Below are 14,947 nucleotides of genomic sequence, written 5' to 3' on the forward strand. Positions count from 1 at the left end.
TTTTTTTTTTCTAACATCAATTTTAAAGTTATCTTTATGAACCTCAAGTACATAATTGTTGTTTGGCAGTAAGCTATATGAAACATTTAAGTGGTGGAAAGTATAACCTGATAATTACAATGAATAACTTAAACGGAAAAAATATATTACGAAATTATATAACTTTATTTTTCATTATTTGTCCAATTACAAATAGTAAACATTAAAAGCAGCAGATAGAATATTATCTGGTTCAACATGAACTACATAATTGACGCTCCCACGGCATCCATAACCAAACAGAATCACTAGTGACAGTCACAGGCATAGCTCTGGCAACGGAGTGTCGATACAAAAACTTTTTTATAACACAAATCCTATCCTATTATGTTTGATTTCATGTGATATTTTCGACATGGCACTTCGAGTTTGTATTAATTAACTAGCCAGACAGTTGAAGCATCTCTCAGTGTCCAAAACACTCACACGTGCATGGAAAGCTGTTGACCTTGTTAACAGTTTCCTCTCAGGAATGATCAATAATAAACCAGAGCCATGTTGACCCTTCAAACTCTCCCACCAGCCCTGAGAGTGAGAGGGGCCGTGGGACTGCAGAGAATGTCCCCAGGTCTATATGGCTTCTGGAACATTTCATGTCCCCCCCCCCCCCCATTAAAATCCAACATTTTCAACAGGAACAAACTTCTTCCCCTTTGTCCATATCGCCCCCAGTGTGAGAACCACGAGGTCCAGTCTGAGGACAGCGTCCCCCCCCAGCATCGGGGAGAAAGGGAGGGTCGTCTCCCTGGTCCTGCCAGGTCAGAGCAGCAGGATGATCAGGTCTGACCTCCCCACCTTCTCTAAACCCTGGGGGACCACGGCCGTCCCACCTGCTGCCTTCAAAGCAACTGCTCCTGTTAGTTCTCATTCCAACCCCCCTCCCCCCCCCCCCCCCTCCCCCCGGCACATGCCGATTCTGATCGGTAGCAGGTTCGAGGAGGCGAATCAGGCTAGACCCTCAGGCTGGAGCCAAGACCTACAGACAAGCGTGGGCGTCTCCGCCAGCAAATGTTCCTGAGTCCCGACAACGACAAGCTGAGTCCGGACCGGTACCTGCGCGTACGGCACACTGCCGGCGACAGGCACGGCGAAACCAACGAGATCGCGTGGGGAAAGCGGTGAGATCGTGATCGTCGCGGCGATTGGCGTCGGGCTGGTCAGTTGGCGCCCTCGAGTGGCTGTTGTGAGGCCTGCGCGTGCTGCTCGCCCGGCGGTGAGGAAGAGGAGGAGAGCTGTTCACGCACCTTCTCCCTGAACTCCTGGAGGAGGGAGGAAGAGGGAGAGGGAGAGCAAGAAAGGGAGGACAGGACACAGGAGGAGAGCATGGAAGACAGGACAGTAAGGACGGAGAGGAAGAGAGCGTTGTAGAGAAGAAAAACGAGAAAGAGAGGAGAGCAAGAGAGACGGGAGCAGAGCAGAAAAGAGAGAGACATTAGATTCCGTTATCGGCAGTCCTATGTGTCTGTTCCATGCCAGTACAGCTGACTTCACTTCACAGTTCCTTTTCACAGCTGCTGCGTCTAGCATAGGCAAAGGACTCTCACCACTGGCCAGGGCAACGTTGACAGTTTCCTCCAATGGGAAATCACTTCCTCCTCTCCCATCAGCCCCTTCTCCACCAGACAGGTGACCAGAAACAGGAAGTGGTTCCACTGCAGAGAGGGGTAGACACATGAAGCAAGCCATGCCCACCACGTGTGTTGGTTTCTTGCGTGCCTGGTGCTGTGCACGCGGCGTTACCTGCGTGTGCCCGGCGCTGAGGGTGGCGGAGAGGGCCAGCTCAGAGAACAGCAGGTGGAGCGGGGCACGGGAGCAGCAGGCTTTCCTCCACAGCTCGCACACCTGCTCCAGAGCAGCCCGCTCTGCAGACCCTGGGTCGGAACCACTCTGCTGGACCGAGTACAGGGGCAGGTCTCCACACACTGAAGGAATGCACGCGCGCGCACACACACACACACACACACACACGCATTAAGACAGTGACTATAGCTACGTACTTTAGAGACAGTTCGATTAACAGTCACACAGTCAACTAGTGATAAAGCAAACCAGAAGGCTCTCTAGGCTGGATGGCTGTTTTTAGGCTGAATGGCTGTCTCTAGGCTGTCTTTGTCTCTCTAGGCTGTCTGTCTCTAGGCTGGTTGTCTCTCTCTAGGCTGGCTGGCTGGCTGTCTCTAGGCTGTCTCTCTCTCTCTAGGCTGGCTGGCTGTCTGTAGGCTATCTGTCTGTAGGCTGGATGGCTGTCTGTAGGCTGGATGGCTGTCTCTAGGCTGGATGGCTGTCTCTAGGCTGGATGGCTGTCTCTAAGCTGGTTGTCTCTAGGCTGGCTGTCACTACGCTGGATGTCTAGGCTGGATGGCTGTCTCAAAGCTGGCTGGCTATCTCTAGAATGGATGTCTCTAGGATGTATGTCGCTAGGCTGGCTGGCTGTCTCTAGGATGGATGTCTCTAGGCTGGCTGTCACTATGATGGCTGTCTAGGCTGGATGGCTGTCTAGGCTGGATGGCTGTCTAGGCTGGATGGCTGTCTCTAGGCTGGATGGCTGTCTCTAGGCTGGATGGCTGTCTCTAGGCTGGATGGCTGCCTCTAGGCTGGATGGCTGCCTCTAGGCTGGATGGCTGCCTCTAGGCTGGATGGCTGCCTCTAGGCTGGATGGCTGCCTCTAGGCTGGATGGCTGCCTCTAGGCTGGATGGCTGTCTGTAGGCTGGATGGCTGTCTGTAGGCTGGATGGCTGTCATTACGCTGTCCGTCACTACGCTGGCTGTCTCTACGCTGGCTGTCTCTACGCTGGTTGTCACTACGCTGGCTGTCTCTAGGCTGGCTGTCTCTAGGCTGGCTGTCTTACCCAGTTTGCATGCTAGCAGGACAGTGCAGCGCAGCAGCATCTGCTCAGGCACTGGGGACAGGTACTGGAAGAGAGTGACAGGAACAGAGAGAGGGAAGATGGGAGGGAAAGAGTGGACAGGTTCACTAAGAATACAACTCATAATAAGAGCACAATTGTGTGTGTGTGTGTGTGTACCTTCTGGCAGGTTAGTGTATCTGCTACTCTCTCCAGCAGGCCTGTCAGCAGAGCACCGGTCAGCTGTTCCTCCTCACACCTGGGTCCCACAGCGATACTGAGGACCTCCTACACACACACACACACACACCTTGACATCCCTGTCAACATCTACCTCCACCTCCTCACAAACATCTCTTTTTTTCTTCTCTTGAAAACTCTTGAAACTGCTGTTCTTACTTTCCGAGGTCTCTTGAGAAAATATGAATTTTTCTTATCTTAACAAATCTAACTTGGATATGGGTTCAACGAATTCATGAAAACATTTCTGGCAATGATATAGGTTTGACACCCTGTTGTCGCCTCTCTCCTACCTTGATCTCCACCAGGACGTCAGAGGGAAGGGGGGCGGCGTGGGGGCACTCTGGCGGGCAGGAGGCCTCCCCCGCCCGGCCCCCCTGTCTGGCCCTGGAGGGGGCGGTGGAGGGGGGCTGCTCCGGGGCCCCGGGGGGCGGGGGGCTGGGCAGGCTCTTCATCACAGCGTCCATCCGGCTCTTCCACTCCCTCTTGATCAGGGCTGGGGACGACATGGAGGCAAGCGTTCACCACGCACCTCACGAGAAAGCATCTCTGTCATCCCTCTTCCACCAAGGTGGTCTGAGGGGAATGTTCAGAGCCGCTGCCTCATGTGTAGTCGTAGCCCCATTCACTAAGTTTTCAAGTTGCCCGCAAATACACTGCCTTACGGCCGGCGAAAACTGGTTCCAGAGTGGAACCGACTCTCAGCCCGTCTAGAACCGTTGCGCTTACGGCGGGGGCTTACGTCGGCTTTGCTTCAGCGAAGAACTTGCATCGTTTGTGATTCGACTTTGCGTGGATATCAATTTCAAACAAGGGTTCATGGCGGAAATACTAAATGAATCAGAGGGAGCTTTGAGAAGCAAGCCTGGATGTCAACCAAGCCAGCGGGAGAGTCCACCGCCGTTGTGGTTGTGCTTGAGGTTAGCGTTGCTGGGAGAGTGCAGACTTCTACAGGTGTATTCAGTGACGTAACGCCATAGCTCTCTGGCCCGTGGAAAAGCAAACCGCTTCTTAGAAGGACCGCAAGTTGAACCGACTGCGAACCGCTGCTAGCAACAGCCCAGAACCAGAAGTAGGTTCCAGGTTGGTGAAAAGGAGGTATGAATGATATCTCTCTGTCTGCCTCTCCTCCCCAGCGCTCATATCTCCAGGGAGAGTCTCTCCTCTCTATGCCGCCTCTCTACTCCAGCACCCACCTGTGATGTTGGAGGAGAGCCAGCTGGTGGCCTTCTCTGTGGCCAGACGTTTGGTGATGTTCTCAGACGTGGTGAGCACCTGGGGAGGAGAGACAGAGACAGAGACAGAGACAGAGACAGAGACAGACAGACAGACAGACAGACAGACAGACAGACAGACAGACAGAGAGAGAGAGAGAGAGAGAGAGAGACAGAGAGCGAGACAGAGAGCGACAGACAGAGAGAGAGACAGAGAGCGACAGACAGAGAGAGAGACAGAGAGCGACAGAGAGAGACAGACAGAAAGTAAGTGAAAAGAATGACAGAGGTAAGAAAAGGCATGTGAGCCAGGTACACACACACACACACACAGCAGGCCCGTGGGTCAGACAGGTTGTGGTGTAGGAGCAGGAGACAGGGCCGTGGATCAGACAGGTTGTGGTGTAGGAGCAGGAGACAGGGCCGTGGGTCAGACAGGTTGTGGTGTAGGAGCAGGAGACAGGGCGTGGGTCAGACAGGTTGTGGTGTAGGAGCAGGAGACAGGGCCGTGGGTCAGACAGGTTGTGGTGTAGGAGCAGGAGACCGTTTGGAGACTCACAGCAGAAGAGGTCTCCTCAGGAAGGAGAACCCTGATGGCCTCAGGACTCTTCACACTGCAGAACCTGAACACACACACATGGTTTGAATCAACCAATCCAACAACCACTGGAGAGGAAGATGACCTGACAAATGGAATAATCATTTAAAGCTCTCATTTCTGTTCTAAGGTTGGATGTAGTGCAAGGAAAAGCTAAACCACTGAGTTTTTACATTATACAAATGTTTTTTTGTACTATACAAGTTCCTACGCATAAAGATATATATATATGTAGTTTTTTTCTATTTTATTATAATTGGCTACATTTAAGGTACGCTTTATATGATGGTAAATGTTTCATTCTTATTATGTATCAGTTTCTTTGACTATTTCAATAATCAAATGAATAAACTTGCATTTCAAGTTTCTGGTTCTCCTCGGGTGAGACACTGAGCTAGTGACACTGATATGGCAACGAATAATAATAAAGTTCATAAACATGCTTTCAAACTAGGACCAAGGTGAGACCTCTGTGAGTTGTGTATACTTTCGTTGTATGCCGACATCATATCAAAAAGTTATCCAGTCCACAGGCCTACAGCATCCCTTCCTCTACAGTGACAGCAGTGCAGACCCCCCCCCCCCCCCCCCCCCTCCCCCCTAGCTCCAGTAGCTACCTGGCCGCTCTCTCCAGTGCCTGCATGCCTGCGTCGCACAGCTGGGCACAGATGGAGTCGTTGAGTTGAGCAGCGCTGGCGTCCGGAGAGGCCAGGCCTTCTCTTAGCATGTTCTCTCCCCTCTGGACCAGCTCACACACCAGCGTGGCCCTGGAACACACACACACACGTAAAACACACACGTAAAACCATACACACACACAGACAAACCACACACATGTAAACCACACACATGTAAAACCATACACACGTGAAAGCACATGCATTCAAACAAAACACAAAGTGTAAAGACAAAGAAACACGTAAAACACACACACACGTGTAAAAACATGCATGTGTAACACATGAGGGCAATAGTGCATACTAGCTTTTCCAGTAGAAAAAAAAAAAAAGCTTTGGTTGCGTAAACACACACATCCACACGCTGCCACCCAGCTCGGGGACTGACTTGATGTGCTTGACACAGTTGGAGCCCACCCGCTCAGACACAAACTCCACCGTGCGCCGCAGGGACGGAGGCTGGTTGTGGAAGAAGGCTTGTTCAAGGTCCACCTGCACACACAGGGAAGCAGTCGCGCAGGGAAGCAGTCGCGCAGGGAATCAGTCGCGCAGGGAATCATTCACGCAGGGAATCCAGTCGCGGAGGGAACCAGTCGCGCAGGGAACCAGTCGCGCAGGGAATCAGTCGCGCAGGGAATCAGTCACACAGGAAACCAGTCACGCAGGGAACCAGTCATGCAGGGAATCAGTTACGCAGGAAACCAGTCACGCAGGGAATCAGTCACGCAGGGAATCAGTCACGCAAGGAATCAGTCACGCAGGGAATCAGTCACGCAGGACACCAGTCACGCAGGGAATCAGTCACACAGGGAATCAGTCATGCAGGGAATCAGTCACGCAGGGAATCAGTCACGCAGGGAATCAGTCACGCAGGGAATCAGTCATGCAAGGAATCAGTCATGCAAGGAATCAGTCACACAGGAAAACAATCACGCAGGGAATCATTCACGCAGGGAATCAGTCACGCAGGACACCAGTCACGCAGGGAATCAGTCACGCAAGGAATCAGTCACGCAGGGAATCAGTCACGCAGGGAATCAGTCATGCAAGGAATCAGTCATGCAAGGAATCAGTCACACAGGAAAACAATCACGCAGGGAATCAGTCACGCAGGGAATCAGTCACGCAGGGAATCAGTCACACAAAAAACAGTAACAAAGGGAAACAGTCACACAGCCATCGGTTAAGGTTTCTGACCTAAAATCCAGACCAAGGCTGCCCAAACCCTAGAGAGCTGTCTCTTCTCTATACCAGTACTACACCAGTAGTAAAAAACAGGACTAAACTATCAAGCAGCACTAGTCTAGTGTTGGTATTGAAACCTGCGGCAGCTCCAAACAGTCCATCCAGTCCCAGTATGGTCCCCAGTCTGTCCCTCCAGACAGCCTACCTGTAGCTTCTGCTGGGAGCGCGGGGGGGCGGGGCTACCCCTCGGCTCGGCAGAGGTGGGCGTGATCTTACGGATCAGACCGCCACTCCTGGCAGAGCTCCCCGCCACAAACGCGGCCAGGAGCTTCCGGAACTCGCCTGAGGGAGAGAGGCGGAGCTAAGCGTCACGCATCCTCAGGGAGGGAACAGCAGAGGTGAGGATCTTTCACCACCTTCGGTATGCATGTCCTCCCATGTTGATGCCGTTTACTTACCCAGGAAAGGACAGCAGGTGTATAGAAGCTGTTGGTCCACTAGGGGGAGACAATCCTGAGGAGAAATCAAGAGATACACACTGTAAAAGTGTTTCACATGAGGTACTCTATGAACAGAGAGTTAGGGAAAACAGGAAGTCGGGTATGGAGAGGAAGTAAACAGGAAACGGGAAGTTGACTCACAAGTCCTGCAGCACCGGTGTTGCTCTCCTCCAGCTGAGCCTCCTCAGTGAAGTCACTCGTGAAGAGCAACTCCTCAGGAATCACTGGGATCTGACAGAGAGGCATAGAGGTCAAAACAAAGTGAGAGAGACAGAGAGAGAGAGAAAGGGAGAGAGAAAGTTATACAGAGGGAGAGAGACGGAGACACGTCGTTTCATGACTTAATTCAAGGGAGCATATTATTGATTTACAATGCGCAACCAGTTAGTGTGTCACCTGGAAGAGCCAGCCCATGACAGCCACCATGAGAAGCTGGTTGTGGTAGCACATCTCCCCAGCCCGGACCAGCGCCATTCTCCTGAGGAGAAACACACTGTCAACTGCTTTCACGTTCAGCAAACATGACATGTATAAATATATACGTGAACATAGAAAGACTCAACAAATAAGACGTGAACTGACCAAGAGCCACTGAGGTGACGAGATGGAGAGAGGAAGAGCGAGAGGGAGAGGGAGGGAAAGCGAGAGTCAAAGAGAGAGAGAGAGAGAGAGAGAGAGAGAGAGAGAGAGAGAGAGAGAGAGAGAGAGAGAGAGAGAGAGAGAAAGCGAGTCAGAGAGAGAGAGAGAGAGAGAGAGAGAGAGAGAGAGAGAGAGAGAAAGAGAGAGGGAAAGCGAGTCAGAGAGAGAGAGGAGGAGAGCGTCAGAGCCCACCTGTAGAGCAGCCGGAGCAGGCCCAGCGTGGTGCGGTAGCAGGGCAGGTAGGGGGCGCTGTGGTCCAGCATGGACAGGAACTCCACCAGCCAGGGCACGGTCAGCACGGTGCGTCTCCTCTTCACGCTGCTGCGCAGCACCGCACACAGGTCCAGCACGGGAGCACTCTGGGGGGGAGGACACACACAGGAGGTGGTGTGTTAACGTTCAGCAGAGTGGAGGTTTAAAGAAGACATTCTTCATGTGTCTGAAGTAAAGTAAGTAAAAAGTAAAGTATAGGGAAGGAGGGAGGGAGGGGGGGAGAGGGGGAGGGGAAAGGGGGGGGGGGGGGGGGGGGGGGGAGAGGAGAGGGGGAAAAGAGAGGAGGGAAGCAGGGCTGGGGAGACGGAGGAGGGGGGGGGGGTCCAGCCTGCCTTGCTGCGCACGGCCACGGCCGCCTCCAGGGCCTCCCTGGGCGGGCTCTCTGACGCCTGGTAGGACAGGAAGGACAGGAAGCCCAGGAACTTGGCCAGGAGACGGGCCAGGAGCAGCACCGAGGAGAATCTCTGCTTCTCATCCTGCAGGGGGGAGAGGGGGAGGGTGGGATGGATGGAAGGATGGATAGAGGGGGAGATGGAGGGAGTGAGAGGGGGATGGATGGAGGGAGGGATGGATGGTGAGAGATGTAAGTGACCGAGACGGTGTGTGTGCGTGTGTATTGTAAGAGTTGAAGTACATGCCATGCCAAGTGTAGCCCACGTGTAGTGTAAGATGTCTACCTGCTGCTCCATGTCCCCCTCCCCTCTCCCCGTGACCAGGCCCAGGGCAGGTAGGATGTCTACCTGCTGCTCCATGTCCCCCTCCCCTCTCCCCCTCCCTCCCCCCCCGTGACCTGGCCCAGGGCAGGTAGGATGTCTACCTGCTGCTCCATGTCCCCCTCCCCTCTCCCCCTCCCTCCCCCCCCGTGACCTGGCCCAGGGCAGGTAAGATGTCTACCTGCTGCTCCATGTCCCCCTCCCCACCTCCCCCTCCGCTGGGAGGGCTGGGGGCCAGGATGGACACCTGGTCCAGCTGCAGCAGCTGCTGACACAGGCTGTCCTTCAGGTGCTGGTTCAGCTGGCAGCTGCAACACACACAATCACATGCACAGGTTACACAGACACCCAGATGGGTCACACACACACGCCACTCAATACCCAACAGACACACTGCACAATATACACACACAAACAGTCCATACAGGACACACACACACACTCTCAATAGCCACAACAGGTCAACTGTAGAAGACCCTCAGGGCTGACACGACGTGGCCCCTCATCATCAGAGCATCCTCCATACAGCCAGTAAGAACAGTGAGGTGGTTATGAGGCGTTCTCTGACCAGCTGGCTGTCTGCAGGAAGTCCCTGAAGAACTCCTCGTGTCCAGGGAAGGATGGCGGGGGGCAGGGTCCCAGGATGCCCTGCGGCTGGATCAGGCGCTCCTGCAGGCGTTTGAGCCGGCCCAGGCCGTCTGCTCCCAGCATGCCCAGCAGGTCAGGGTCGGGCGCGTCGCCGGGAGATCCCGAGGCACACGGACCTTTACACATCTGGGGGGGGGGGGGGGGAAGCGTCTGTGAGTTTGTGTGGGCGTGTATGTGTGTGTGTGTACATAAGTGTGTGTTCATGTGCGTGTGTTTATGTGAGTGTGTGTGGAGTGTGAGTGTGTGTGTGTCCACCTCACCTGTACCAGCTGTTTCAGGAAGAGGCGGGCAAAGTGGGCGTGGTTTCCGGTGACAGTCAGCTGACTCACCATTCCTCTGATGGGACAAAGCGCGACCAAAACACACACACACACCCATCACAATGACGCGGCAAACCCAACAAACCACCGTGTCTTATTACTGCACACTTGGTATAAAGCACATACTGCAACACCACCATGTCTATACAAAGCAAGCACAGCCGCCATGGACAGAGATGTCGGGTCACGTGTCGTGTTCCTCCCCCAATCTTGAGGGTCGATCGTGGGATCTCGTGTCCCGATCATCTCTCACAATCACCGCTTAAGCCAGCCACGTGTCCTAGCTTGCCCTTTGTTGGCACGTGGATCGTTTCCTTGAGGTGGAGTCGAACCAGAGGAGCTGGGTTTCCGCGGTGCTCACCTGACCCGGCTGCCCAGAGCAGGTTCAAAGGCCCAGCCCGGCTCCTTGTGGAAGTCCTCCCACTCCCTCAGCAGCTCATAGAAGATGTCCCTGATGACCCGGAGACACACGGAACAACGTCACCTCAGGACCCCCGCGCTCACCACCGCTTCACACATTAGCTGTCTATCTGGTGACCCTGTAGCCTAGCGGTGACCCCCACTAGCCTAGCTGTGACCCCCACTAGCCTAGAGTTGTCCTCCAGTAGCTTAGCTGTGACCCCCACTAGCTTAGCAGTGACCCCCACTAGCCTAGCGGTGACCCCCACTAGCTTAGCAGTGACCCCCACTAGCTTAGCGGTGACCCCCACTAGCTTAGCGGTGACCCCCACTAGCCTAGCGTTGTCCTCCAGTAGCTTAGTGGTGACCCCCACTAGCTTCGCGGTGACCCCCACTAGCTTAGCAGTGACCCCCACTAGCCTAGCGGTGACCCCCACTAGCCTAGCCGTGACCCCCCGTTGGCCTAGCGGTGACCCCCACTGGCCTAGCCGTGACCCCCAGTAGCATAGCGGTGACCCCCACTAGCCTAGCCGTGACCCCCACTAGCCTAGCCGTGACCCCCACTAGCCTAGCGGTGACCCCCAGTAGCTTAGCAGTGACCCCCACTAGCCTAGCGGTAACCCCCAGTAGCTTAGCGGTGAACCCCACTAGCCTAGCGGTGACCCCCAGTAGCTTAGTGGTGAACCCAAGTCTAAACCGCCCAATCCTCTACCTCTGCTTCTTGAAAATGTGGAAGGCCTTGTCACTGCTGAAGTTGGATCTGTTGTCGGTGGCAGGCTGGAAGGGGACCGAGTGGATGAAGGGAGAGACCGTAGGAGAGACCTGGAGGAGAGAGACAGAATCTTACACCAAAACACCGGATACTTCCTGTCCACACTGCCATGATCAGAAACTAGCCGCTAGTACACTTCCTATCCACCCTACCATGATCAGAACCTAGCCACTAGTACACTTCCTATCCACACTACCTTGATAAGTACCTAGCCACTAGCACACTTCCTGTCCACACTACCATGATCGAAACCTAGCCACTACTACACTTCCTGTCCACGCTGCCATGCTCAGTATCTAACCACAAGTACACTTGTGTCTGTACAACTGATCCGTATCATTTGGCAGCAATGCAAGTATCTAACTGCCGGGTACTTCCACAGTATGCTACCTTGGCCATGCTGCTGTCCTGGGCCAGAGCGAGGCGGTCCCTCAGGGCTGGAGAGAAGCAGGCCAGCCTCTCATTCTCAGCCAGCAGGCGCAGGGTGACCCTGTCCAGGTGGGCTAACAGGCTGGCGGGAACAGGAGAGATTAGACACGCGCACTCCCTCGCGCTGGCTCTGAGATCGCACCACAGGAATGTTTGAAGCGGAGGGCAAGCCAAAACAAGCAGCGGGAGACTCACTCAAACAGATTCTCCAGGACCCTCACGGAGAAGAAGACGCAGTTGTGCACCCTCCTGAGGTAACCTCTCTCCAGCACGTCTGGAAAAGTGGAACACACGGGACGGGCGTTTCATTGAGGCCCCACCGTGGAACCCTCTGGAAGCTTGTGTTAGACATCCTTATGTTCTTCACCTGGGCTAAACACGTATATACCAACACGCTCCTTCTCATCTGGCCTTCATAACGCACACCCGCTGACAAACTCCTCCTCTTCCTCACCTGGCTTCAGCACACACACACTCGGCTCCTCCTCCTCTTCCTCGGGGGCGACAGGCGTTCGGGACGTCAGCAGCTGCAGCAGGAAAAACAGCTCCACAAATACGTTGGGCACCAGGTTTTCTGAGGGAGAGGAGCAAAAGTGTTGTGTTTTTCCTGTTCCATAAACACCTCACGTTTAAACTCCTTACTATTACACGACAACGCTAAAGTTGAAAACGTTTATCGGGAGCTCCAATTCCATCGCCCCCTCGTGGTGGCTTACCGCAAATGCAGGTGCAATACAGCTCAGCTAGTAAACCCAGCTCAAAGGCCAGGGTGACTTTGGAGGGCTCTGGGCATGCAGCCTGGGTGTCTGGGGTCACTTTGGCCTCTGCCCTCAGTCCGGTCTTGGTGGGGGTGCATGGGTCCAGGGTGGAGGTACAGGGGTATGGGGTGGGGGGCAGGTTGGAGGGCAGGGGGAAGGTCTGTTGGGCTTGTTTACACCTAAAATGAAGCAGAGTATGAGAGGGGATACCAGCACTCTTTATTTCTACAGAACTGCCTGCTCTGATGTAAGTGTCCTGATCAGGAGGAGCGTCGTTAAGGAGTCATTCAATCTGGATACTTGTTGATGAGGAAGAGAGAAGAGTCGTTAAGGAGTAATTTAATCTGGATACTCGTTGATGAAGGAGAGGGAAGAGTCGTTAAGGAGAGTCATTTAATCTGGATACTCCCTGATGAGGAAGACAGAAGAGTCGTTAAGGAGAGTCATTTAATCTGGATACTCCCTGATGAGGAAGACAGTAGCGTCGTTAAGGAGAGTATTTAATCTGGACTACAGGTCCCGGCAACCCGATAAACAACAATAATCCTGGGCAATATTTAATAATCCCACCTAGGATAAATGCTCCTATGAAACTATAATCCTCCTCAACAAAAACAGCAGTCATAACAACCCTACTTCTCTCTCTTCAGCATCTCTCTCTCCTCCTGCAGGCCGAGGGGGTTGCCCAGGGTGGGGGCCCCTGCTGCAGGCTCGGAGGCCGCGGTGGGACTGGGGGCTTTGCTGAACGGGGTGGAGGTGAAGCAGCTCTTGGGTCTGGAGTGAGGCCGCTCCGCGCTGACGGGGGTGGGGTTGATTCTCCGAGACGGCTTTGACGGCCTTGCGGGTTAGGGGAGTGCAGGGACATGGTCATACGGTACATCAGAGGAAACACGCACCTATATGACGTAGGAATGTGACTTCAAAGAGTCATGACATGGCATGTAGTACGGTACCTATAATACTAACCCCAATAAGTGAATCATAACGTTAATTAAATTGAATGTACAAGAGAAATACAGTGGAAGTAAATACAGTATTGACTCTGGGTGAAGTGCAAACAGGATTGGGCCTGTTTTATGACAGTCTGAGTGCGTTTTTGTCAACATTTAACAAATGGGCGTATGAGAGAGGGAGAGAGAGACAGAGACAAACAGAGAGAGAGAAAGAGAGACAGCAGAGGACTCACGGTGGAGATGTGCGTGAGACCCCCACAGGCGGGAAGTCTTCCAAGCTGTTGAAGTTCAGCGGTTCAACAGTGGGCGGAGACACCTGTTCGCTCGCCTTACTGGCCCCTCCTCCCCTGCTCCTCCGCCCACCACCCTGCCATCTCCCCCCTTCCTCCGCCGAGTAGCCTCGCCCCCCTCCGTGCCTTCCCTGCGGCCCTCCTCCCGTCCCAGGGGTCCTCCTGCGGCCTCGCTGGAGGTTTGGGCTGGGCTGGAGCTCCGGAGGCGAGGCCATGAAATCTCCCAGGCTGACCCCGCGCTGGGCAGGGCGGCGCTCGGAAGGGGAGGGCCTGGAAGCCGGGCTCCATGTGGAGCTGAAGGAAGGGCTGCTGAGGGCACTGAAGGCACTCTGGTTCAGGGACCCAGACAGGCAAGTAGCATCCCACTCCGCCCCTCCCTGAGGAGAGATGGAGGGGGCCGGGTGGAAGAGTTGGACACGGCTGGCACTCCGGGAACCGGAACCAGGCCCTGCAGAAAACAATTACATTTCTTCAACCATGGATATATCATATATTGTCAAGACGGGATCATTAGAATATGGTTCGGAGCTACAATTATACTACATTCAAGAGAGTTGTCTCTTAATAAAGCTACCTGTTGACCTTCCACGCTCGCTGGGGGGGTCCTGAGGCAGACGGGATCGGGGACGGCTGGGGGTTTTAGCGGGCGTGGCCGGACCGTGGGTGAGTGCATGGCTGCTCTGCTCCCTCAGGAAGTTCAACAGGAAAGGTACGAACTCCTGTCTGTCAGCTGTCACCTGAAGCTCACTCGATGACAAGCTGTCACTCTGATCAAGTAGATGGATGCATTTTATTATTATTTTTACATACTAGCGGACTAGCGAGCTAGCTACCTGAAGGGGTTATCTTAAGATTTCGGGCATACCAAAATGTGATTTTACTGTGAATGTGCCATGACAAGCGTTTTGATCAGACAATTTGGTTAGCAAGACAACGCAAGTGTTAACAGCAGTGAGTTAAGCCTAAAAAGAGACTACAGTAGCTATAGCTAGCACTTAAAGCTACCTGTTCCAAGTATTTTTTTGTGCTACAGTCTTTGAGAATCGCTGTAGTTGTAGCTCTGTACATTATTTAGGAATTGGCAGGAGGCGAAACAGGCTAGGATGGCTACATGGGCAGATAGATAGCATATGGAAGCATGAGGCTAGTTAGCTAGTGGCAGCTAGCTACCTAAAAGTTTTGTTTACATTCTTACTATGCCATGACACTTAAAATGTAAAGCCCCAAACAGCCCATATGATACCCATCATGGAGTGCATCTCAGCTTTGCACATTTTCTTCTTACCGTGGCATCTTTCAGCCACTCTACAGCCTTTCTTGTCTCTACTTTCTGCAGAAGCAACGATTCCAAAAGAGCCGCCATTCCGGAGTAAGCAAGCGCTCCTCGGCTTCAGTGGGTTGAGTGGACCAGATCGGAAGCAGGCGCACACATGTCAAGAGACGCAGTGCATGCTACT

At 53.6% G+C, this 14,947-nt stretch overlaps 1 protein-coding gene across 1 annotated transcript; it reads right to left on the bottom strand.

Annotated features, from left to right (window-relative positions):
- Positions 1–146: 146 nt before the first annotated feature.
- On the bottom strand, positions 147–14,947 carry cdan1 (codanin 1). Its single transcript, XM_047017958.1, has 29 exons — positions 14,776–14,947; positions 14,065–14,257; positions 13,434–13,938; positions 12,884–13,084; positions 12,206–12,426; positions 11,944–12,063; positions 11,685–11,763; positions 11,451–11,571; positions 11,001–11,110; positions 10,251–10,340; positions 9,830–9,905; positions 9,490–9,695; positions 9,103–9,229; positions 8,541–8,684; positions 8,128–8,294; positions 7,693–7,774; positions 7,438–7,527; positions 7,255–7,309; positions 7,002–7,138; positions 6,000–6,103; positions 5,552–5,701; positions 4,896–4,959; positions 4,319–4,397; positions 3,416–3,618; positions 3,063–3,170; positions 2,886–2,949; positions 1,780–1,961; positions 1,584–1,691; positions 147–1,298 (listed from the first exon to the last, which is right to left on the bottom strand). The coding sequence occupies exons 1-29, from the start codon at positions 14,851–14,853 to the stop codon at positions 1,197–1,199; spliced, it is 3,966 nt and encodes a 1,321-aa protein (XP_046873914.1). The 5' UTR covers positions 14,854–14,947; the 3' UTR covers positions 147–1,196.

The sequence above is a fragment of the Hypomesus transpacificus genome, chromosome 3 (assembly GCF_021917145.1).
Source record: "Hypomesus transpacificus isolate Combined female chromosome 3, fHypTra1, whole genome shotgun sequence".
Lineage (NCBI taxonomy): Eukaryota > Metazoa > Chordata > Actinopteri > Osmeriformes > Osmeridae > Hypomesus > Hypomesus transpacificus.